This window comes from Brassica napus, chromosome A5 (genome assembly GCF_020379485.1).
Source record: "Brassica napus cultivar Da-Ae chromosome A5, Da-Ae, whole genome shotgun sequence".
NCBI lineage: Eukaryota > Viridiplantae > Streptophyta > Magnoliopsida > Brassicales > Brassicaceae > Brassica > Brassica napus.
The window spans coordinates 5,846,835-5,869,640 of NC_063438.1; the positions used below are offsets into that span (position 1 = coordinate 5,846,835).

General features: G+C 31.9%; 2 protein-coding genes and 5 non-coding genes across 19 annotated transcripts in view; 2 read left to right on the top strand and 5 right to left on the bottom strand.

Moving 5' to 3' along the window:
- Nucleotides 1-9,717, top strand: part of LOC111215583 (nudix hydrolase 22, chloroplastic) — a 16,396-nt gene extending 6,679 nt beyond the window's left edge. For 4 of the 11 annotated variants that reach the window (XM_048780710.1, XM_048780709.1, XM_048780718.1 and 1 more), the window contains exon 12: nt 811-2,049. The gene's annotated coding sequence lies outside the window, so the exon portion shown is untranslated. Of the gene's footprint in view, nt 1-805; nt 2,050-7,659; nt 7,766-8,474; nt 8,598-9,101; nt 9,401-9,468 lie in introns of those variants that run through there. The other 7 variants (XM_048780714.1, XM_048780712.1, XM_048780715.1 and 4 more) reach the window with 7 other exon arrangements.
- TRNAP-AGG lies at nt 315-386 on the bottom strand. Its single transcript has one exon. It is a non-coding gene; the product is annotated as a tRNA-Pro (tRNA).
- TRNAP-CGG lies at nt 1,138-1,211 on the bottom strand. The gene has a single exon. It is a non-coding gene; the product is annotated as a tRNA-Pro (tRNA).
- Nucleotides 7,498-7,569, bottom strand: TRNAP-UGG. The gene has a single exon. It is a non-coding gene; the product is annotated as a tRNA-Pro (tRNA).
- On the bottom strand, nt 7,925-7,996 carry TRNAP-AGG. The gene has a single exon. It is a non-coding gene; the product is annotated as a tRNA-Pro (tRNA).
- Nucleotides 8,276-8,347, bottom strand: TRNAP-UGG. The gene has a single exon. It is a non-coding gene; the product is annotated as a tRNA-Pro (tRNA).
- A 7,988-nt stretch (nt 9,718-17,705) lies between the features above and the next one.
- On the top strand, nt 17,706-20,161 carry LOC106351561 (WUSCHEL-related homeobox 9). Of its 3 annotated transcripts, none has more exons than XM_022719261.2 (4): nt 17,706-18,061; nt 18,161-18,982; nt 19,286-19,470; nt 19,917-20,161. In XM_022719261.2, exons 1-4 carry the CDS (start codon nt 17,935-17,937, stop codon nt 19,920-19,922), a joined length of 1,140 nt encoding a protein of 379 aa, XP_022574982.1. In that variant the 5' UTR covers nt 17,706-17,934; the 3' UTR covers nt 19,923-20,161. The 3 variants fall into 3 exon arrangements, with proteins under 3 accessions (XP_022574982.1, XP_048636677.1, XP_013646803.1); XM_013791349.3 differs by having other exon boundaries at nt 17,715-18,061; nt 19,289-19,470; XM_048780720.1 differs by lacking the exon at nt 19,917-20,161 and having other exon boundaries at nt 17,709-18,061; nt 19,289-19,867.
- Nucleotides 20,162-22,806: the final 2,645 nt, after the last annotated feature.

The following is a 22,806-nucleotide window of genomic DNA, read 5'->3' on the forward strand; positions in this document are numbered from 1 at the left end:
GACTGATTCAAGCCTATTCAGCTCTAAAAGAGATTACATGAGCACTTTTGGCTTTCAGTGAATATCTCTGTGCAGACTCCCTGCTGTAGTAAACTTTGTTGGTGAACTTTGCAACACGTGATTTTCATTGTTGATGAACCTGGCACACATTAGCATTGTTTCTAATATACTCTTGGTGAATTTTAATGTGAAATATGTGCTAACCAATTCTTGATTATAATCTGTAGAGATATCATAACACTATACCAATTCTTGGCTAAAAGACATAGATTTTCAGCTTGTATATAGAACATATTTTTTTTCAAAAAGTCAAGGGGGCATTCCGAGAATTGAACTCGGGACCTCTCGCACCCTAAGCGAGAATCATACCACTAGACCAAATGCCCTGGTGCTGCTTTAACTCAATTAATTTGATCATATCTTAGACTTAGAAACGCCATTTGTGAACTTTCAATTTGATTTATCTGAAAATTTGCTTTTGTAGATGGTTGAGTAGAATCATTTCTGGCTGGTTATTAGAATCCAAGCCAACGCATTATAAGAATCTTTTAAATGCGTAGCTCTAATAGCCTTTTGGATCAGAAACATTCTGATTTTTGGGATCATAGTTGCTGACGTTAAGTGTATACTGTCCGAGAATCACAATTCTTTGATATTAAAACTCCACCATCAAAGTTGTATATTTGGTTTCTCATCTTTAATTTAAAAAAAAAAAAACTTCATGGGGAATTCTGTAAAGTGAATTCGCCTTACCCTTTGTTCAAAGAGAGCTGTGGTCTCTGTTGACCTTTTCTTTTTGGTGCAGTGCAGCTCATTGTTGGAAGTCCTTCAGCATGTTTTGTGCCAAATTGCCAATCAACAAATCCGAATTATAACATAAAGAAGACAGAATAAAAAAAATCTGAATCGGATATTTGGAGATCAGCAAATCTGAATCGTACTAATTCAATTGATGCAAGAGCAAAGGTACATTCCAGATCTTGTTGACTTTGGAATTCTATATAGTGGAAGTCTTAACAATGCGTTGTGATCATTTGACTTTTACTTGAACGTGGTCTGTGCAAAGTCAATTATACACACACTTTTCATCTAACAATGCTGAGCTTGCTTTTATTAGAAAATATCTCAAAAAAGTTTTGGGGGCATTCCGAGAATTGAACTCGGGACCTCTCACTCCCGAAGCGAGAATCATACCACTAGACCAAATGCTCTGATGTTATGTAATTGAGTTTAAAATAATATAGAAGAAAACATATCAAGTCAGAGTCTGTTTTAGTTGCCTTAGTTGACTTTTTCCGTGATAAATATGTCAGTATTAACAAGATGTTCCTAGATCTGTCCTGTGGGGTCGTTTCCACCAGAGTCCTGAGAATGACCATTTTCATTGGAAAGTGAAATCCTTTGTTCATAATGTTCATTGGACATACTCTGCCAATATATTTTGTGTTCTGACCAAGTGTATATGTTTCTATGAGATTTCCTGATATAAGTCGGCCAGTCTTCACCAACAATACTTGCTCAACACTGATACAATCAGACGCGGCGTGGAGAGAAGATCTCCAACTTGCGGGACTTGGCTGGACCTTTAGCGGCCAGGACATCAGAGCATCCTTCCTTGCCCATTGTCATTTTGTCAACTCCCCCATTGTGGCTGAGGGGCTAGCGCTGAGAGAAGCTCTAGCTTGTGGCATTGAAAAAGGCCTCCGACAGGTGCGGTGTGAATCAGACTCTTCAAAACTGATCACTGCAATCAACAAAGGCTCCCCGGTGGCGGAAATCTACGGCATTGTCGCTGATATTCGTTGTTTAGCTTTAGCTTTTGATTCTATCTCTTTTTGCTGGATTCAGCGTAGTAGAAACAAGGACGCCGATGCTTTGGCAAAGCAGGCCCTGTGGAATGAATCCATTGTAATAGCTCCCTCAAACATCAATACTATTAAAACAGAAGGCTCTTTTTTGAGGTGCCCTTTTGTTTCAACAGTATTTACAATTCTCTGCCACTGGATTATTTTTAAGCTATGCTTTTAATTAAAATCAGTATTTTAGTAATTCTTTTTATTCAAACAGCAAGCAAGGGAATATACCCTAAATCCCTAATAATACTAAACGACATCTATTATGTTTGATTTTATATCACTACCGTTGATTGTCGAAGATTATATAGATGAAGCTTGATACAAATGGTTTCGAGACTTCCATTCCTACGATTGGCAACAATATGCTTGATGATTTTTCTATTCTGTCCTCCACTGATCTTCCCCAAACAACATATGTGAATTTTATTTCTTTGATGAGATTCTTTTGTGTTCATCCGCTAAGCAGTGTGGGTTGTTGATTTTAGTTTTTGTTTGGGTTTCAGTTTGATGAGTTTAGTAAGAAGCTGTACAGATGGTGACGCCTGCGGAGGGAACAACCACACTCGCTTTTTTCTTCTAAGGTGTCATGGTCGCTGCTGATTCTCAGGCCAGGAGAGGAGGTGAATCAATCGAGATGAAGGAAAGCCAACGACTAGGAATATACTTCTTTGCCCGAATTGAGTTTTTTTTTTGGGAAACCCTACCACTTGATTTTGCTAAGATCTCATTTTATGGTTTTGTTCTTGATTCGAGTGACTTGGTTTCTTTTGTTGATAAACGTATTGTTAGTTGAAATGCAATTTACTCGCACCTGTTCCATATTTCACTATTTCAGTGCTTCAGTGTCAATGATCTTTATCAACAAAGCTGTGATTATGCAATGTCCACACTCGATGACTTTTCTAACACTTCGGGTACTGAAGATTTTTAACAACAAAAGGTATCTCTCCTTTCGTCAGTCTACATTTATTATTACTCACTTTTCCCAATATTCTTTTTATGATTTGGTCCTTTTGTTTTCTTCTCTGTGTTGTGTTGGCAAGTGGCTAATTCATCGCTTATACATTGTGGGAGACAAAATGGGACACAGCAGAGCCAACGTAATCGTTTTGGCCACTTAAAAAAAGCTTCTCTGCGTTTCCATCATCTATAATGCTAATGTTGTATTTGTTCTTGCAAGGTTGAGATGATTCAATATTTTTTTATATATCACCATCTAAAAGACTTACTCCTCATATTGTTATATTGTTTTGATAGCCGGTTATAGCTAATATCAAAATTTGATAGCCGGATAAAATTTTTTTTACATAGATACATCTACATACTCGCAAAATCTCAGGGCCAATCCTGAATATCTATATAATAACATTTTAACCAATAACACTTCTATGATATTGTATTGATATCCAAGAACACTTCTCAATAACTCCACAACATATATGATAGAGGATATATAGAAAATTTGTCGTATAAATATTCAGTATTCTTCTTGGTATCTATTTAAGTATTTGGTAGAATATAGGCGAAATCTTTTCAATTTAAAACTAAAGAGAAATCTGGTTTAACTATTTAACAAATATTCTTGCAGTAATAACACCATATAATCAATTTTATAAAAACTATTTAAAACAGAATACTAAATCTCAGATCAAACATATTGCCGAATCAACATTATTTAGAATCTCTTTAGTGTGGCGATACTTTTAGCATTAATACTATTTACACTATATCTTAACAAACAATAAGTAAAAAATATATATATACACAATATCTTAACAAACAATAAGTAAACAAAATATATTTCAAAACATTTGCAATCAGCCAGCTTTAATTTAATGGCCGTATAGTATTAACTGAATTACAATACAAAACGGTTACATATTTTTAGACAAACAAAAGATTTTGTTAAATTAAAAAAAAAAATCAAAAATTTAAGTCTTCATATTTTTGGGTTGGCGGAAAAAACACTAATTTTAAAATTTATAATATATAAGTTATTTCAAATTCAACAATTAATCTCACTTTCAGAAAATACATGGTATTATTATAACAAATATGATAATAAATAAGTCAATATTTATATACCTTTGTAATACGGACACTGAAAAAATTAAATATATAAAGTATGTACACATTTTAATTTTAATTAAATTTTTTGTCAAACAAAAATTAATTCCATAATGGGAAATGGGTGTCAAAATCAATATTATTAAGATAGAATAAAAAAATTGGATCCAACTTGTGTTTAAAATTGACTACAACCTTATACTATTTAAAATAACTAGGTAAATTTTGTTCTGAAATTTCGAAAAGTCATTTTAAACTATTTTAATTTTTTTACTTTGAATTTTAAATATATATATATATATATATATTCATTAAAATCTTAAACTCCATCTCACTCTAAAACTTCATCGCTTAAGTCTAACAGTAAGTGTAGATTAATTAACCCTAAGAATATAAGTATTTGTTTATACCTAATCCTCGATTATAATATATTCATTAGAAGCAACAAACAAACATATTAACTTTTGGGATATGATCAATACATAGAATTAATATATAAATCATATATCTTTTTGTTAAAATTTAATAAATGATATTATAAGAAAATAAAAAAGTAAAATATGTTCAAATCAACTTTTTTTAAACCCGACATATACATCAAACACCATTTTTGGTCATTGGGTTATTGTGCTGATCGCGGGTGAGCCATTGGTCAATAATTTATTTCATTTTATATAAATACACATATCAATATTAAATTACAAAAATCATGTTTAAAAAATAAAGAAAAAAATTAAATCAATTTTATTTATATTGCTAAAATATAAATAGATCATTTAAACAATTTTTTAACAAGTTGGAGTTACGACATAATAAAAATACAATAAGATTAAAATTAATAAGTATTTAAATATCTATGCAAATATTGAAATTAATTTTTAAAATTTTAAAATAACAGTTTAAATCAAATACCATAAGAAAATTCAAATTGGATTACACATCAGTCACCTATTGGTTCAACTGGTTGGCTTCGGGTGCCAGCATTTTTTTTAGTTTTATAGGGTTATAAAATAATGAATGTTTATTAAAACCAAAATTGGTTAGATATGGATTTACTGGTTCACATTTGGGTCTAGATCCGGTTTAAAAGGGTTGATTTTAAATAGAATTTTTTTTACAAATCTAAAAAACATTTATAATGTTGTTAATGAAATTTTTCATCGTTATATATCCCGCGCTTCCAAAGCGCGGGTCAAAATCTAGTTGGAGTTTAAAAATGAATGAAAAGTTGGTGTTACAAAAAAAAAAAAAAAAAAAGTCGGCCATGTGGTATTTAGGAAGGGAAATTAGGTAACATATACATAACAAACTATAAATTAACTATATAACCATAGCAATCTTTAGGCTATGATATTTATGTATTATTTTCTATATTGCCCTTTTTCACTTTCACCTATTCTTTTTATATAACTTTATAAGTTTAAAAAGTACTTATTTGGATTTTTTAAATACCTATAAAAAACATAGATTTTTTTTTGTATATGAAATGTTTTAGATTTTGTAAAACTAACATATATTTATAAATTGAATATGTACAGTTATAATAAGATTTTTTCTATTCTATTTACGAAACATAGAATAGAATTGCACTTATACAATCTCTCTTTGTACAATCTCTCCCTCTATCTATCTTCTCTATCACCAGGGGTGTTTCTCTCCATCTTTTCATCTATGGATGTATCTATTTTTCTCTTTTTCTTTCTTTCATTTTCTCTTTTATTTCTTTTCCAATATGGAAGGGCAAAGAAGTGGAGGGTTATAGGATAAGAGGAAAAAGATAGAAGAGAGAAGAGAAGAGAGAGAGAGAGAGAGAGAGAGAGAGAGAGAGAGAGAGAGAGAGAGAGAGAGAGAGAGAGAGAGAGAGAGAGAGAGAGGAGAGAGAGAGAGAGAGAGAGAGAGAGAGAGAGAGAGAGAGAGAGAGAGAGAGAGAGAGAGAGAGAGAGAGAGAGAGAGAGAGGAGAGAGAGAGAGAGAGAGAGAGAGAGAGAGAGAGACTCTCTCTCTCTCTCTCGAGAGATCTAGAGATCTCTCTCTCTCTCTCGAGATCTCTCTCTCTCTATCTCTCTCTCTCTCTCCTCTCTCTCTTTCTCCCTCTCTCTCTCTTCCTCTCTCTCTTTCTCCCTCCCTCTCTCCCTCCCTCCCTCCCTCCCTATGACTCTCATACTTCTACATGCAATACTATAGATGCACGTTTGATTGAAATGATCTATTCTATATCGACATTTGAAATAGAATGGCACATGGCTGTTCAGTATGGTATACAAACGCTCATGTGCTACGAAGGACTTCAATGTCTATTTATGTGGTAAAAAGACACATTTCCCAAGTCATGGCTATATTCTTAATTTTTTTCCTATTATGGTTATACAACAAATTCTCCCATTTAGGAAACATTAATAATGCAAGAAGTATGTAACTAGACCTAATGCTCAGTTTCTTGATGTAATTTAGTTAAAAATGTTAAGGGAAGACTGATTTTTAGATTCATTCTCTAAATCCCCTAGTTGTGCTCTATAATGTTTCTGAATTTTTGAATAGCCACTAGTGCAGGTGATAGGACAAAGTAATTTTTGGTTGATTTTCTTGTTGGAAGGTGGTTTTTAGTTCCAAGTATAAGCCAGTTGATCTGATGATAAGGGTACAATTTAGATTTGGTTTCCCTAAGGAACCTTTACCACGTAATCAGTAAGTGGTAAGCAGTGTCTAACGCCTGAGGTTAGAGGTATGATGCATAATGTATGGCCTTTAGATTTTTAATGTTTAGGATTTGCTTCTTAAGAATTTATGGGTGCATCATTGGAGTTTTCTGATATTACCTAGTTAGATCTCTTAATCATATGACCTGAAAGAAAAGGTATATTGCAATGGTCATTATAATTTGAGAAAAAGACTAGGATAGCACCAAACCAAGTTTTTGTTCCGAAAGTAGCACTCAAGGCTCAAAGTCACAAAAATAGGTTTCATTAAAGAGGTAAATATACACTTGTACTTCTTAGGTTAATTAATTCAAACCTTAGGATTTAGAGTTAAGGGGTGGGGTTTTGGAATTAAAGTTTAAAATTTTATAAAAAATAAATACTAAAATAAAAAATAAAAATTTTAAAAACAGTTTCAAAAAGTATTTTTAAATTATAAAAAGAAAATTAAAAAAAAAAATAAAAAAAAATTCAAAAAAAAAATTCAAAAAAATTCAAAAAAAAAAAATTCAAAAAAAAATTATAAAAATTTCGAATCTGAAAACATATAATCTGAAACTATAAAAAAAAATTATTTTTTTTTATTTTTTTATTTTTATTTTATTTATTTTATTTGTTTATTTAATTTTAAACCAAAGGTATTAGGGATATTTTACCTTTTAATGAATGTCATTTTTGTGACTTTCTCCTTCTAATGCTATTTTTGAGACATAAACTTTAAAAAGTGCTATTATTGACAATTGCCCTTATAATTTATTGATGTGATATTCTAGGGACTGGTCAACTGTTGAATTAAATATGCTCTCTAAAAATGTGGCACCAGGACAGAATTTTCAGATCATATTTTTGTTTGAAATTCTATTTAAAAAAAAGTCAATGGGGGCATTCCGAGAATCGAACTCGGGACCTCTCGCACCCAAAGCGAGAATCATACCACTAGACCAAATGCCCGATTGTTTATGAAGGCATTTGAAATACTTGTGTTTGAAATTCTATTATATTTGTTAGCTTAGGCGTTATCCTTTGTTTTGTGTCCTGCAGCTCGTTCTTGGAGAATGTGGGAGCATGCCGCTATGCAGTCATAAGTTGTGCCTGATATTATATGATTAGATATCTCATATCTCAGTCATATGCCATGAAAGCAAAGGTATGTTTCCGTGATGGTTTGTAATATACTGATGGTGAATCTAGGGACTGGCCAACTGTTGAATTGAATATGATCTTAAAAATCTGGCACTAGAAGATATAATTGTCAGTAGCAAATTTTAATTATCATACTAAACATAGACTGTTACAAAAGTCAAAGGGGGCATTCCGAGAATCGAACTCGGGACCTCTCGCACCCAAAGCGAGAATCATACCACTAGACCAAATGCCCTGATGATGTATAATTGAGTTAAAATGGTTGTAGAAGAAAACATTTCTAAATCAATGTCACTTAGTTGACTTTTCCATGATAGGTACTTTAGTCTTAACAAAGTGTTCTAGATCTGATCTGTGGGTATTTTAGTGATCGTTGTAATTTACTGATGTGATATTCTAGGGACTAGTCAACTGTTGAAATGAATATGGTCTTTAAAAATCTGGCACCAGGAAAGAATTTTCAGAACACTTTTTTGTTAGCATACCAAACATAATCTGTTCAAAAAAGTCAATGGGGGCATTCCGAGAATCGAACTCGGGACCTCTCGCACCCAAAGCGAGAATCATACCACTAGACCAAATGCCCGATTGTTGATGTATTTCATTTGTACATTTGAAGGAACTGTTTTTGGAATTCAGTTGCTTTTATCTTTTGTGTGTTCACTGAACTTTATCAATTTGGGGGTGATAGTTTTTTTTTCTGTTTCTTGCAGCTCATTCTTGGAGAAACTGGCAGCATTTGCGTAGTAGTAGTAGTAAAGATGTATATTTCGTTGGAATTCTTCAAGAAGAGGTCGCATGTTTGCAAATCTAAATGATCTGACCTGAAAGTAAAGGTATCTGCTGTTACAATCAGAATATGGAACTAATATTTCAGTATATGATAGTATTGAAAATACAAAGACCCTGAGGAGGAGTTTTGGTAATGGATCTTCAAACTCTTTCTCTTTACTAGAATCACAAACAGCTTAACCAGCTTATATCCCAACGCTTGCATCAGTATGTTGCAATGATGTTTATAATTTACTGGTGGTGAAAATCTAGGGGATAGTCAATGTCTCAATCGTTTAGTTGACATAGATCTTTGAAATATTGAATCATAGGTAAGAATTATTAGTAACAAAATTTTAGCATGTATACCGTAGATACTCTCTATAAAAAGTCAATGAGGGGCTTTCCGAGAATCAAAAATCGGGACCTCTCGCACCCAAAGCGAGAATCATACCACTAGACCAAATGCCCTACTGTCTATGTAATCCATTGAAGAAAAAAGTCTTGAAGTTTGATCACAAATTCTTTAATAACTTGAGCATTATCGTTTTCACATTTTTTTCATGCAGCTCGTTCTTAAAGAATCAGGCAGCATACTTTGAGTGGTGTCTGATGTTATGTGTATAGAATATTATTTCAAGAAAAGCTTCGTTTAGTACAAATTGTCAATCATCCGACACCAAGAGCGGTATCTGATGTTGTGGCAGTGATATTTTCAATCTCAAAGACTCAACATAAACTATGATCCTTGGAACAATATGAACAGGCAAATCATTCTTTTTGTGTAAATTTGTAAATAATCGTTTGCATCTTGCGAATGAAAATCCATCTGTTGTTTGTTATTTATTTATTTATTTATTTTCTGTGACTCAAACTTCAAAGAAGAAGAGCAAATCTTCGACAAAAGAGCTGAAGCTGATTTTTTATCTAATTCAGAACAAGCGCTGCTAAAGTAAAAGTCAAGGGGACTTCGGAGAATCGACTTGGGACCTCTCGCAACCAAAGCGGTTTCATGTAATTCAGTTCTTGCTCTCTGCTTTAATCTGGTTGGTTGTTAAAGCAACATAAGCTAGTGGATCTGATGGTAATGATATTATTTGCAACTCGTTCTGTAAGTTACTTTGATCATGTAAGCAATCTTGAAAGTCGTATCACATGTCTTATGTCTGAAATTTTGTTTTTATCCTTGTCAAAATGCCTTAATTATTGAACATGAGATTGTCATCTTGATCTTGTTAAGGAATCCTGATATGCTCTCCACATTGTGTTACTGAGATGGTGTGATGTTGTGTGTTCCCTGAATTCCCTGAGATTTTTAAAATAAATAAAACAAAACAAATTGGGGCATTCCAACAATTGAACTCGGGACCCTGCGAGAATCATACCAGTAGACCAAATGCCCAAGTCTGACATATTTGTGTTCCATGCCAAACTTAACTAGTTATTTTTTTTCTTAGAGCATCTCCAATGTAAAACTCCATTTTTTCCTTTAAAATGGAGTAAAATTGCTTCAATCCTACTTCATTTCTATGGAGTGGTGAACAAACAAAAAATAGATTACTCCATTTATGGAGTAAATTTCATTATGGAGTGAGATATGAAGTTGAGTTGGAGCATTCCTTACTCCATATTCACTTTTACTCTATTTTAGAGGAAAAAATAGAGTGGGGATGGAGATACCCTTAGCTCGAGATCTTTGCTGAGGTAAGGAAGCTGCCTCGTGCATCTCTCTGTCCACTTAGTTGCATTTCAGCATTTATGGTATTTAGAAGAAGAAACAGCATCGTAGGGTGACAAATCCTTTTTGTGTCAATTGATTGTTTGTGTTAATAAATTGTGTCCGTATCTGTTTTACTGCAATCATTGATCGTCGGCATTCTGTTAGACTGTATAGTATCTGTTACGAGCATTCGACGTAATACATGTCTGAAGTTTAGTGATATATTTGAGACCACGCAAAAAGAAAGCAACGATCCCAGCAAGAGTGTATTAACAGGCACTACTGTGTATGTGGTCCCAAACTAGTATTAGAAAATGTATATACTTCAAACATTTTCACTCCTCAAAGCGCTCGTAAGTGTATTATCCCGATGCATTATAGGGTTTCTTTACTAGTTTAGTTAATTTAATAGTATAGACTTTTGATATTAACTATGCCATTTGACAATTCTCTTACAAATAGACTCGAGAGAATGTTGTTAGAAATTCATATTTTCTTTGGCGTACTCTCATTCCTTTAAGGAGGATGTTTCTCGAATGCTTATCTTTCGTACTTAGAAAATTGTTATTTTGAAATTAATTCCACACAAAAATGGTTGTTCTAACGTTTATTATACACGTGTGAGGTAAGTGTTCACTGATTCTTAGGCTTTTGAAATACGTTTAACATATTCCCAATGGGATTAGTTGACAAATCTGTCTTTTCTCGATCGTTTGTCTAATTTTTACGAGTATGTATATGCATGGTTTTCAATGATTTGTTTATTACATATAAACAGTTTGTAGCCAAAATCAACAAGACAAAGATATAAAACATTCTTCTCCTTCTCATCTTATTTTATATTAGTAGTCTTAAGTTTGTTTATATTGGTGATTTAGATATAAAATATATCATTAGAACTCTTGCTGATTCAGATGATTTGAACGTCGCCATGATTCCTGGTCAGTTACCACATGCAATATGCAATATAATGTACTTGCGATGGAAGATTTTTTTTTTTTTAAGATCTCTAATAAAGTGAATATTTGAAGAGTACAACTTTTCACGGCAATATAATTATCTCCAGAAAAAAAGTTTATAAGACTTAACATGGATACAAATACATCAAGTTAGCCTTTTTTGCATGGTTGAAAGACCCATTTGATGTCAAGAAAGATAAAGAAGAAGAATAGTTATTGTGATCATGAAGTACCATATTTTAGCGCAAGTGGCTGGTGATTCTAAAATCTACTTGTTTGTTTTTGAGTTGAAGTAGGTTTGCAAAATGAAATTGAAAGCTAGAGCGAGATACAGTATAAATAACGGATATTATTGTGTCATGTCATCCAATCCTATGTGTTAAAAGGCTCGAGAAACAACTGGATTTTTACTTTTCTTAGTCGTCCATCAAATTATTCCTAATTGCAACCGTGCCACACACTGTTTAGAATCTAGATTACTAGATAGTGTGGATTAGTTATAAGGTTAACCCGTATACAGAATCAGAGCTGGCCTTCGACGGAATTTTATAAGGTTTTAAAATAACTAGTAAAAATATATAATAATTTGGTGGTAGGAACCTTAAAACACGAAGAAATCGAAATAAATTTAATTTAATTCTTAAATTTTTTTCTGTGGTTTTTTTTTGTATTAGTGCTAGCTTGCTTTTAAGAATTGTAATTTTTAAGATACCTAAACTACTAAAAGTATCATATTTAGATTTATTTTGACGGTTTGAAAGATTTATATTGATGATTTTTTAAAAGAAAATACTAATTACTGTAATGATTTGTATAAGGTTCCAAACAATTCCAGGATTATCCAAAAGAAGTGAACTAACTTTTAATTTGAACTTTTCTAATAATGCTCAAAGTTTCTCTCTTTATTTTTCCACAAGTCGAGATGTGAGTATTTATAGATGTAGCAATTTAGTTAAGTAAACACAAATAATACAAATCTATGGAACTGCACAACTGATGATAACAAACAAAGATAAGTATACATATAACAAAAATAAAAATGAAAAGTAGGGAAATTGCATGTGATGGGATATTAGGGCATTGAAGAGAAGGCATGTTGGTGTATTTACTAATGTGAGCATTTAGTGAGACTGCAAAAGATGAGCGCAATTTTAGCTTACAAGTTCACAACCTCTTTTCTATAACCCATTTCTGGTGCTCCCTCTCTATGTCCATTTCATTTAATGCATTACTAGCAACATATAATATAAAATGATAGGCTAAAGAAGTGTGTATATACTTAAAAGAAATGCGTATATTCATATCATGTGTACATATATCAAGTATTGGAGTAAGTTCAATAAAATAAGTCTTTTTTATTGGTTTTGGTTGTCAAGATATAGATCTATGTGTAATTCTTAAGGGTTATTATGTTAGCATATAAAATTATATACGATTTTACATAATCTAATTTAAAACATGAAGATTTTTTATAAAGCAAAATTTACATGTTGGGAAATACCAGTCAAGGTGACAAAATCATCCATGTTTATTTTTTTCACAAATATAAATAAAACATATTAAATTTTAGTTATAAATGTATAATTTTATAATTATCTAAATTTAATAGGTTAAAATCAATAAAATTCAGTAAATACAATTGTTTTTGAATTTTATAACAAATTATCATTAGTTGATAAAATATACATTGAAAATAAAAATAAAATAAATATGTAGCTTTATGAAATGGAGAGAGTATAAATCACAGGAGTGATCGTGTAATTTATTGAAATTTGGGTTAGGGACAATTCGTTGTATGTATAAATGTCATTTGCTCTCACATCCAAATTTAAAGCAAATTTTAAATGTCGCGACATTTTTTTTTTGACAATTAAAGTGATATCAGCTTATAAGCTAATGAACTATAAAGCATTTAAGTGAATCGAGTGGCCGTGCAATTTATTGACATTTTGGTTAGGGACAAACTGTTTGTAGGGAAAGAGAAAGCAAAAGATTGAATGAAAACAAATTTAGATTTTTTGAAAGAAAAAAAATCTCAGTACTATTCAGTATGGATCACTCTTCATCCACCACTCCCCCACAATAATTGCTTCTAACATGTACAACATAAATGTATGAGTCAAGGATTTAATCAAAAAAATAAAAAATATACTTATATATGAGTCAAGGACATATATGTTTGACATTAAAATTAATACTATTTAAATATTTTAATTTGAAACATATCTTACACGTTATGTATATATATATATATATATATATATATATATGAATGACAAAAAGCAAAAACATAAACGAGTTTGTACATCTATAAGTGGAACCTATAATTAACTTATCAATGCAAGGGGAGGTCTGATTTTTTTGGTTACAAAGAAAATACAATTATTTATCCAAAAAAATGAATGTACTTTGTTGAGCTTATAAAGGTTTTCATTCTTTTGTAGTGGTCCCAATATTTTAAACACATGTCATATTTATTGCTGTTTAGACATCCCACTGAAATCTAGGGTTACTCAATGACGCCAATAATATTTTTAAGAATTATTTACATAAAAAAAGTTACTATAATGTTATTAATGTATAAATGTTCCACAACATAAGAAGAATTCAGAGAGTGAGACACCCTTGTACTGTATAAGAAAAGAACCCAAACCAACAGGTAATTTTAATTATTTATTTCTTTGAAAAGGGAGCTTTTAAAAAAGTATGATCCTATAAACGGATATAACATATTCCCTCTGTTTCTAAAAAATTCATATTCTAGAAAAAAAATTTGTTTCAAAAAAATACATATTTTATATTTTTAATGTAATTTTTGTCAACTAATCATGAGAAATTGTGAAGTTCAAGAACATTAATTGCCTTTCTTAAAATTTTATTAGTTTAAAAATATAGAAAATATAAAATTATAAAAAACTATGCATATATAGCTAAGTTTTACTTCCTCTGTTCTTGAAAGTAAGATTTTCTAAATTGTTCACGCTTATTAAGATTTCAATAAATATTTATAATTTAATTTTTACTTTATTATACACTTTTCAATAACTTTTCACCAATAAAATTTAATCAATTCAAATATTTTTATTTAATGTTTTTAAAAGTATAAAAAATACCTTAAATATATAGAAAATCTATTTTTGTGGAATAAATAAAAAATCTAAAACATTTTACTTTCGGAAACGGAGGAAGTAATATGTTTTTATCAAAAAGTGTAAAAATTCTAAAACATGGATGTTTTAGAAACGGAGGGAGTATGCAGTATTACAAAACTTAGATACTCCCAAAATTTATCACTTAAGACGTTTATAATTATTAACCAATTGGTAAATCAGCATTCCAAACTTCTTAGAATCTACCTCAACTCGATCAATCAACAAGAACATATGAAAGCATGAAAGAAAAAGAATAACACAAGACGAGCTTTCATACGGTGTTCACATCACGCTCCTCGATGTACAAAGCAGCTATCCTCACCATAGCTGATATGTACCCGTGATTCACTAGAACAATTAATTCAAGCTCGAGCTTATGATCTACAGTGACACACCTTAGGTTTCTTTTTCAATCTATTACAACTTCTTAGCCAAAATATTGTTTAAGAGTTACGGGAGGAAAAATGACATATACTCACGTGATCAACACGCGTGTTTTGGGGTTTCACCTCTATTAACCGGTTTCCACACTTTGGTTAACTTGCACCAATAAGATCAATTGATGATCAAGAACATAATCCAAGCATCGTCACATGGCCATCTTTTAACATGCGGATTGTGATAACTTAATGATGTCATTTTGTCTAAGATATCAAATCAAACATGCAAACAAACACAGAGAATTGTTCAATTTGAATTTTGAAACTATTTTTGCGGATGGCCATGTCTCATAGACTGGAGATTTATGACAATTCACGAGATTATGCTCACCACTTCAGTTTCACATATATCCGAAAAATAAGAGTAAAAGCAATATTAGCTTTATAAGGCTTCACATGTTAATCACCCATGAAAAAGAGGCATTTGTACATTATTAGTGAATCTTAATAATCATGCATCCTATATCAGGATTCCAATCAAAGAATCAAAAATGCATCCACTTGGTATATAACATTTTTTTGTGATACTTTGTATTCAAACCGCGACACATGCATCACATTTCAGGATTGTAAAGAATCAGAAAATGGCGACCAATGCAACAAATTGTAACATGACATGGTTAAAGTTTCCGAAATGTGTCATGGTCAATGCAATTAAGTTGCTAATTTTATTCATTTTCACGGAAGTTATAAATTAACATTGTCTAAACACATTGTCTTCACTTCATAAGGTTATTGATAATATACTACTCCCTCCGTTTTTTTATATAAGTCGTTTTATAGCTATGCACGTAGATTAAGAAAACCATTAATTTCTTATATTTTCTAAACAAAAACATCATTAATTATTTACCTAACCACAATTCAACCAATAGAAAAATAAAAGATATATTACCATTGGTCATACAACATTAATTACTAATAAATTTTACATAGAAAACCGAAAACGACATATAATTTGGAACAAAAAAATTTCTCTACAACGACTTATATTAAAAAACGGAGGGAGTAGTTGGTTCGTTTATCTTTGAAATAAATGCAAACAAAAAGAATCTTAATATTTCAAAATAACAATATTGAACAATTATTAATGGGAACGATCATCAACAAAGACCCTCGAGTCAATCCAAATAAACAACCTTAATTTCTTTGCAGTTATACCACCACCCATCTTGACCTCTCAAAATTATTTATTTTTCCATTAATACTTGATTTTTCTGCAGTATTATACTATCACAAAACATCTAAAATCATGTTTGGCTCATCGATTATGACTATTCCACCATCCAAACAAACCATTTGCTCCCTCCATCGGAGTCTAATTAAGGCCGACGACCAAGAGAATCGTCTTCCGCACAGCCTGAAAGCCCAGAAATTAACTCCCCCACAGATGAATTATATATTAAAAAGCACAAAATGATATGAAAACACCCTATAAATATTTCTACGATAAAATAAAATGTGGGAAAATATGTAAAATTATCTCCATATGTCTGGTCCATTTAATGTTTATATGTCAGAAGAGAAAATAATAAAAAGGGAAAACCTAGTTCAGAACCAAACATGGATCACTTTCGAAGAGTCTGTTGAATCAATTTCTGAAGAAAGTTGAGTTCGTACGTTTGAACTACAGAAGCAGTATAGGTTTCAATGCACGAACTATAAGGAAAAGGCATGGGAGTTGCATTTATGATCACTTTGAGTTTCTTTAATATTTCTTACTGTTCTAGTCTCAATAATTCAGTACAGTAGTATGTTTTAAAAATTAATACACTAATTATGTATATATATATGAGATATATATATATGTGTGTGTGTGTGTGTGTGTGTGTTTGTGTTATGTCCCGTTTTTATCCTAGAGATTTATAGGTATTTTGCCTCCAAAAGTTACCACTAAGCTAGAGTTTATTAACAGTCGTTAAATTTGCTGAGATGATGGTTGATTAATTTGAATTTTCTTAAAATATAATGTGAATGTATTAAAACGTTTAAAACGTCAACATAAAATTGTAAGCTCTCATCCAGAAACATATATGTGGCTAACGTTCATGAGACACTAATCAAATGACTGTTGAGACATAAATGATTTCCAATTTTTCTTCCATACCAATTGTCTTTTAGTTGCTATTGAAGTGTTGGTCAATCCATCAGTGATTTAACGTTAGAAATAGACTAATTGCCGACTAGCACATTTTAACGTACTTAACTTAAATACTAATCTGATGGAATTAACCCCTAAAACAAATTAAATGTTCCCTATGCATTTTGACTTCTTCTTTTTTTACTGTAAATTTTTTCTAGGCAATTTGAAAAATATTTTGATTTTATATTGCAGATATATAAATTTTGGCACTGATCACTAAATACAACTACGGGAACTAGATATAACACCTAAAACAAACCTTAGTTCTTACATGGTAGCTACTATAAAGTATTTCAAACCGTAGCAAGAAAAAGTGGATCCAATTCTAAAATGTCATAGTGCTTTTGGGAATCTGAAATTGATCAAATACCCTGTAGAGTCTATACTTGCTAACTTTAATTCTTAATACCATTAAATAATACCTTTTGACTGTTGTAGTTACTAATAAAGCGAAAATAAAATCAAGAGTGTCTTTCTATTGTCTTTTATAACATTTTCTGTTTGTGGGATTTAAGCCTACTTCGCTAATTCTTTTGCATCCCAAAACAAGAATAGTGATATTTTTTAAATTGAGCTATTTTATTTTCTAAGCACATACAGATGAAATAGACAAAATACATATACATACGCACATGGGGAGAGAGGAGTGACTTACAGAGAGATATGTGTGAGACAAAATTAAATAATGTAGAAGAGATTTTTTTTTTAGTCAAAAAATAATGTAAAAGAGCTAGATAGGTTGGGTTTGATCAAAAAAAAAAAAAGTATAGAGGTTGGGTAGGTGAAGAGGGACTATAAGAGGGAGAGAAAGAGGTCGTAAGACTCGTAACCCTTTTGCTCTATTCACAATTTTATTTTCTTCCCATTAGCCCTTCTGTTCCCTGCCTCTTCTCCTCCTCTCTCTTGACACATCACATCAACATCAACATCAATCATCATCATAAGCATACACATATATTTGTCTTCTTTGGATCGAGTTAAATCAGTTATGGCTTCCTCGAATAGACACTGGCCAAGCATGTTCAAGTCCAAACCTCATCACCATCAGTGGCAACACGACATGAACTCTCCTCTCTTGCCTTCTCCTGCTTCCCACCGTTCCTCTCCCTTCTCAGGTTCTTCTGCTTTTAATATATACTTAGAAATTTGAACCCAAAATATTCTATATTTTTTTTTAGAGATTTCTAATCTGATGATATGTTATTTTGTTAAAGGATGTGAGGTGGAAAGGAGTCCAGAGCCAAAACCAAGATGGAATCCAAAGCCAGAGCAGATTCGGATACTTGAAGCAATCTTCAACTCAGGGCTGGTGAATCCACCGAGAGAGGAGATCAGAAGGATTAGGGCTCAGCTTCAAGAGTACGGCCAAGTCGGTGACGCTAACGTCTTCTATTGGTTCCAAAACCGCAAGTCCCGTAGCAAACACAAACTCCGCCTCCTCCATAACCACTCCAAACACTCCCTCCCTCCACCACAACCACAGCCTCAGCCTCTTTCCTCAGCATCGTCTTCATCTTCTTCCTCCTCCTCATCCTCCAAATCCACCAAACTACCCAAAACCAAGAACAAGAAGAACACCAACAACACTAATCTCTCTTTGGGTGGTAGTCAAATGATGGGGATGTTTCCGCCGGAAGCTTCCTTTCTTTTTCCGGCTTCCACCGTCGGAGGGTTTGAAGGTATCCCCGTCTCATCTCAATTAGGGTTTTTTCCCGGTGAAATGGTCGAGCAACCCAAACAGGCTCCTCCAACGGTGGAGCCATGTACCGGTATCCTCCTGAGCGAGATCATGAACGGTAGTGCGGGTTATGGAACTCATAACCATCAACAATTGAGTGAGAAAGAAGATGAAGAAATGAGGATGAAGATGTTGCAACAGCCTCAGATTTGTTACGCTGCTACTAGTGATCAAATCAGTTCTTACAACAACAACAACAATAACATCATGCTTCATGTTCCTCCCACTGCTAGTACTACTACAACTTCAAATCCTCTTGCTATTGTCCCATCAACTTTGGACCAGCTTCAAGTTCAAGGTATATACAAAAAGTTATTTCCCTTTTGAAAGAGAGTCATCACTTAGTATTCTTTATTTTCTACTCAACAGTATAAATACATTAATTGTGTGTCAACAATGGAAGGAACACACTGATCAGCAAAAATCTTTAAAAATACGTTCATCTTAAGTTGTTAAACTAGTAATGTAAAATAATTGTTTATTTGTATACAGTCTCTTTCCTTTTTCATTTTTGTTTGAGGTTTTCTATATAGATAATATTGTTAACATGTAGTCTTGATACTAACATGAAATAATGGAATAACCATGGCTAAAATGAAAGCAGCGGGTGCGAGAATAAGGGTGTTCATCAATGAAATGGAGTTTGAAGTGAGCCCGGGGCAGTTTAATGTTCGAGATGCATTCGGGGAAGAGGTTGTTCTCATTAATTCCGCGGGTCAGCCCATTGTCACTGATGAATATGGCGTCGCTATTCACCCTCTTCAACACGGAGCCTCCTACTATCTGGTTTTGTTTCCTCTCTTAGCCTCTTTGTTTTTCTTCAATTAATATTCATTACATTCACTTCAATGGCTAGGTAGATACCATTGTATGTTAAAGTATAGTAATAAATCATTGTTTAATGGTTATATAATCTTCGTTTATAATACTATTTCTATAGTATTTTATTTCTTCATTGGGATCTAAAATGGATAAATGCATGCGAGAGACATGTTGTTTGGCTTAATTTGGTCAAAAATGTTGACTCAATCTAATTTAATTACACACACACACCTTGCTCTTCCTTAGAGCATTCATTGGGGTTTCTTTTCTTTTTTAGGCCTTCGTGTTTTTTGACTTTTGTAGTATAAATTCGAGTAGTAACATATTTAGAAGAATGTGCATGCATGTGTGAATTTACAATATATACTTGTGTAATTAATTAATTTCGAGGTCTCTTTTTGCTTTTGCAGATCTAGTCGTGTGGGAGATTTGTTTTTGAAGATGAAACTAAGACATGTCTCTTTCTTTCACTATCTATCCTACGTACCGCTTAAATGTTACATTTTATAAGATATTGGTTTCAGTGGCTTGTTGTGACGTATGAGTTTCGGACAACATTTGCGAAATTCTCTCGTTAGATTGTTGACCAATATATTATTGTTGTGTGCGTTTCTTTGTAGTTTCATAAATCTATAATAATGCTTTTGTTTCTTCATCTGAATCTCTTATATGTACGGGGAATTGTTAAACAGTTGGCTAAATATGGGGATGAGTAATATAGAAGCTTCACATCACCCAATGTGAAAGTAAATTAGGTCATGCGTTATGTTAGTGTTTAGACTGTAATGTACGATTTACTTGCGGGAAGTGTGGGACTTTGACTTCAGTTCACGTGAGGTGATACTTCACTTTAAACCAAGGGACTGAAAACGTTACATTTATATTACTATTACTATTAACCATATAATAGTAATAGAGTTACTTTTATTTAACGTAAAATGTAGGAAATTTGAGTTCAATAGTTGATTAATTTTTCTGAAGTTTGACAAATTGTTTCAGACTTTCAGTTATATATAGGTTCATAACTACATAGTGAAATAACATTTTATATATATGTATATTAAAAGGAAAAAAAAAACTCATCAAAACGTTTTTGAATTATTATAGCTAACCTTTTATGCTTGTAGTTCAGTTTTTATTTAACATTTTTTAACTATTTTGTTGGCATGTATTATATCCCCTTGTAGGCTTGTAAGTACCATTTTTAACTCAATTAGGTTTGAGGTCATTTAATTAACTTAATTACTTGATTGTTTCAAGTTTTAGTGGCCTAATACTAAAGACTCATTTCGGTGGGTTTATAATGTTCAAACTAAAATACAAAAATATAAGGTGTGCATATGAATTAACTCATGAATTAATGATAAATTAAAATAGTACAACTGTTTTTAGATTTTCGAAAAAAAAAAGACGTTCAAACATAAGATATAATCTCAACATTTGCTACAAAGGTATACGTAAAATATCGAAGTCAGGAACAGAGTTTTTGGCAGTCAGTTGATATGATCCTTTGCTTTTAACTTTTAACTATGTATTCATGATTGTAATGTTAATCTACTGCATTGCTACGGAGTATACGAATACCTACATCTGTTTGAGATTTTGAGGTAAATAAAGAGAATTAAAATTAGTAAATAATTAGATTTGAATTTAAATGAGGTCTAGCTAGGTAGGGGCTTTGTTATATCAAATCAGATGTCAAAACGTGCATAATAAAAATGTAATATCAAATCACACAAATGTTTCTCAATAAAAACATGGTCCTACTGTCTTACTTTCTACTGTTTGACTGTTTCCTTCATCTTGTCGCTTTGACGTTATCTTTACCCATGCTTATATTACTTGTCTTCATTTCCAGTTATAGTCGTGTATACAAAACAACATTTAATTTTCACCCAATTTCTTACTATAGAAACCTAAACGATGTCCTCGCATATATTTAATTTGTCACCACGTTATGTATACTATTAAAAATAACTTCATCATAGCTGTGCCGTACCACACAATTGCAATTTGTAATTTACAACAATGCAACATTTTACATTTGTATGATAACGAAAACATAGTACTATTAACATTTAGACCAAGAAAAAACATAGTACATTTTAAAAGGTCAAATAACGTATTCTTTTGGGAAAAACGATTTTGGTTTTTCAGTCTGTAATCTTTCTCACTATTCTAAAAATTAATCTTTAAAAAATTCGATTTAAAATAATACTTCATATTCAAAAAAAATGGATACAAAGAAATCAACCTTATACTACTACTAAATCTCCAATAATTTCGTAAATATCAAATGCAGTATGTAACTAATAATAAACATTACACAAAATATTACAGAAGTCTATTTATTCATGTAATTCTCCCGCATTTCTACTTGTTGGTTTGTTTGTCTACATACTGCTAGGATTTTGATAATGCAAATTTATGAATTTAAACAATATGGTATCATTACATTTGGCGCATCTAGTATTCCATAAGTCTAAATTGTTGTCACTGTTTATGCTGCAGTGCGCAAATGTTCTCCGAATTGCCAAAACTAGACACTTAACTATGAATAGTTGAAGTTCAAGATAAACTATGATAACAAAAAGACAACTATATATAGTAACATTGGGGGAGATTTTTCATGTAACATTGTGGGGAGGGGGGGGGGGGGGGGGGGGGGGAGACTTTGTATATAGTATCATAAAAATATCGTAACGAAACCAAATCTATGTTGTTGTGTTTTAAAAGGAACGATAGGGCTTTTTCCAAATCAAAGAAGAAAATTACGATCGCAAGTTTGAAGTCGTCATGATATTAATTGTCATTGAAGAATTTAAATAGAAATCTATGAAGTGACAAGAAAGAGAAAAATAGAAAGCTAAGAAAGAGACAACGAAAAGTAGGTTAAGAAGAGTGTTGACCAGAGGGACTGTGGATTTACCAACAAGTGGGACAAACTTTCTCTTGCCTCCAAAACTGACACAACAGTATCTTAACTCGTTCTCTCATCACGAATCACATTCATATGACACTCACTCACTTACTTACTCCATGTTCACTCTCTCCTCTCTCTCATTTTTGTTTATTATTATTATCTCTATAGCCCAAGAAGTTAAACTTACAATGATTTTGATCCCTTGCTTTGCAAGAGAGATGCTGACAATAGCTAATATTTATGAATCTACAACTATCTCATGTTGTAGTATCTTGTAGCTTCGTAATTGATAATTTCTTTTTGTTCTACATTATCCTTTTATAAAATAAGCGTTTTTAGAAAATTAAATTGAAGTCTTTAGGGCATCAGCATCAATG

Excerpts from the sequence above, each read along its gene's own strand:
- LOC106351561 (XM_048780720.1), top strand. The coding sequence starts at position 17,935 with ATGGCTTCCTCGAATAGACACTGGCCAAGCATGTTCAAGTCCAAACCT. Across the intron at positions 18,062-18,160 it reads CCGTTCCTCTCCCTTCTCAG|GATGTGAGGTGGAAAGGAGT; the intron begins GTTCTTCTGCTT and ends ATTTTGTTAAAG. Across the intron at positions 18,983-19,288 it reads GGACCAGCTTCAAGTTCAAG|CGGGTGCGAGAATAAGGGTG; the intron begins GTATATACAAAA and ends AAATGAAAGCAG.